At 30.6% G+C, this 1,579-nt stretch overlaps 1 protein-coding gene across 14 annotated transcripts in view; it reads left to right on the top strand.

The window, feature by feature from the left end:
- LOC106682411 (serine/threonine-protein kinase MARK2) overlaps positions 1–1,579 on the top strand; it is a 308,181-nt gene that overhangs the window by 242,110 nt on the left and 64,492 nt on the right. Inside the window, exon 2 of one of the 14 annotated variants that reach the window (XM_024360726.2) lies at positions 882–1,026. The exons of the other annotated variants lie outside the window; for them this stretch is intronic. Coding sequence (XP_024216494.1) covers positions 904–1,026 — 123 coding nt within the window. The 5' untranslated portion in view covers positions 882–903. The remainder of the gene's footprint in view (positions 1–881; positions 1,027–1,579) is intronic. 14 annotated transcript variants of the gene reach the window in all.

Below are 1,579 nucleotides of genomic sequence, written 5' to 3'. Positions count from 1 at the left end.
TTTCAGAAGGTTAAAACAAAAATGATTTTTTTTCCTCGTAACTGTGTTCTGTTGCTTGAGTTTTTAAGGTACTTAATAGAGTAAAGCAGTAAAGCATAAAAAGTCGAGTTCTTCATAATAACTGATTCCAATCACCTAATCTTTTTTTTAGGGATTCATAGGGGATAATAGTCAACAATTGTCTAAAATTAGTAGATTTGTCAATTTTTTATTGCAAATGCTAATTTTTAACTTATATTTGAAATAGAAGAGAAATATAATTCTTTGGAATAAACTGTATAATATTTTTAAATTTTAATTAGAAAAAAAAATGTTTAATAATGAGAAGTGGATTTATGATAGAATGCGCCTAAATTCATCTGGCTCTAATATAAAATCAGATTGGGGAACGATTTTTGATGATATCGGTGTCGAACACACCTCGTTAAGTCCTGATTTGATTAAATTTGTAGTATCGACTTTATATTCCTATTTGTTGTTTATTTTATAATATTTATTTTAGCTTATCATCGCTCGAGAATTAATAGGATTTGTGACTGTAATGATTATTGTATACTTAGATAAATTGTTATCAGTTTGACATCTACGACACACTGTATTTAATAGGACAGGAACTTGTGAGTCATGTACTAGATGTGAAGGTTTCCTATGAATCAGCATGTTAAGGACTTTTTCACTTTTCTATTCCTGTTCTTATTTATTCAAAGCTTTAGGATTATAATAACCAACGTTTTATCTGTATTTTTTTCTAATCAGATTTAGATTCCTTTGTTAAGAAATAAAAATTGATTTGGATCAGAGAGAGCGTTAAAATTGCTGAGAGATAGGTAGATAGTAGTATATTAGAAGAGAAGGTAAAGATATAGCAAGGGATTGCACAGGGCCTGACCTCGGACACAGAGGATGACGGCGGGTATGGTGAGCTACATGACTTGGGTGTCGCACACCGCGGCTCCTCCTCCATGCTACATGCCGCACCACCATCCAGCGGCACCTGTCGCTCATCACAGGCTCCTCTTATCTCCGGTATATATATTTGTATAAATTATAATAAATATTTATAGTTTTTTTAATAATAAATGAGAAGGCGATTATATGGAACCCACTTTATATGTAAGTGACTGTAGTTCTCCTATTGGATTTAAATAATTACTCATGGGTTAACTTAAAGTGTGCTGGAGGTAATTTTTCAGTTTTTACGCACCAATGGATCATAATATCTAACTGTGTCAAAAAATTCTAAGTTATGTTTTAGACATCTCACCAGAAGTCTAAAACCTAACTAAGTAACAATTAATAATTTTACACCACACCTCTTAGTAAAAATTAATAATTTTTACCTTATTAAAAAAAGGCAATATGTATTGATGGAGCACGACGAAAGTTCACGAGTATAGTACTGAATGATTTTCTTGTATTCCAAACTCCCTTTTTAATCCAAAAGAAAAAGAGTTACTTTTTATTTGGATATAGTGTACAATTTCAATTGAAATTATGTATTATTTCATAACACACCACATCATACATATTGTACACTTAACAATTAATTTTTAAATGACACAATTATCATTTAAGTGTA

The sequence above is a fragment of the Halyomorpha halys genome, unplaced genomic scaffold, assembly GCF_000696795.3.
Source record: "Halyomorpha halys isolate HHAL.00 unplaced genomic scaffold, Hhal_1.1 Scaffold412.1, whole genome shotgun sequence".
NCBI lineage: Eukaryota > Metazoa > Arthropoda > Insecta > Hemiptera > Pentatomidae > Halyomorpha > Halyomorpha halys.
This window is presented reverse-complemented; position numbering and strand designations above follow the sequence as displayed.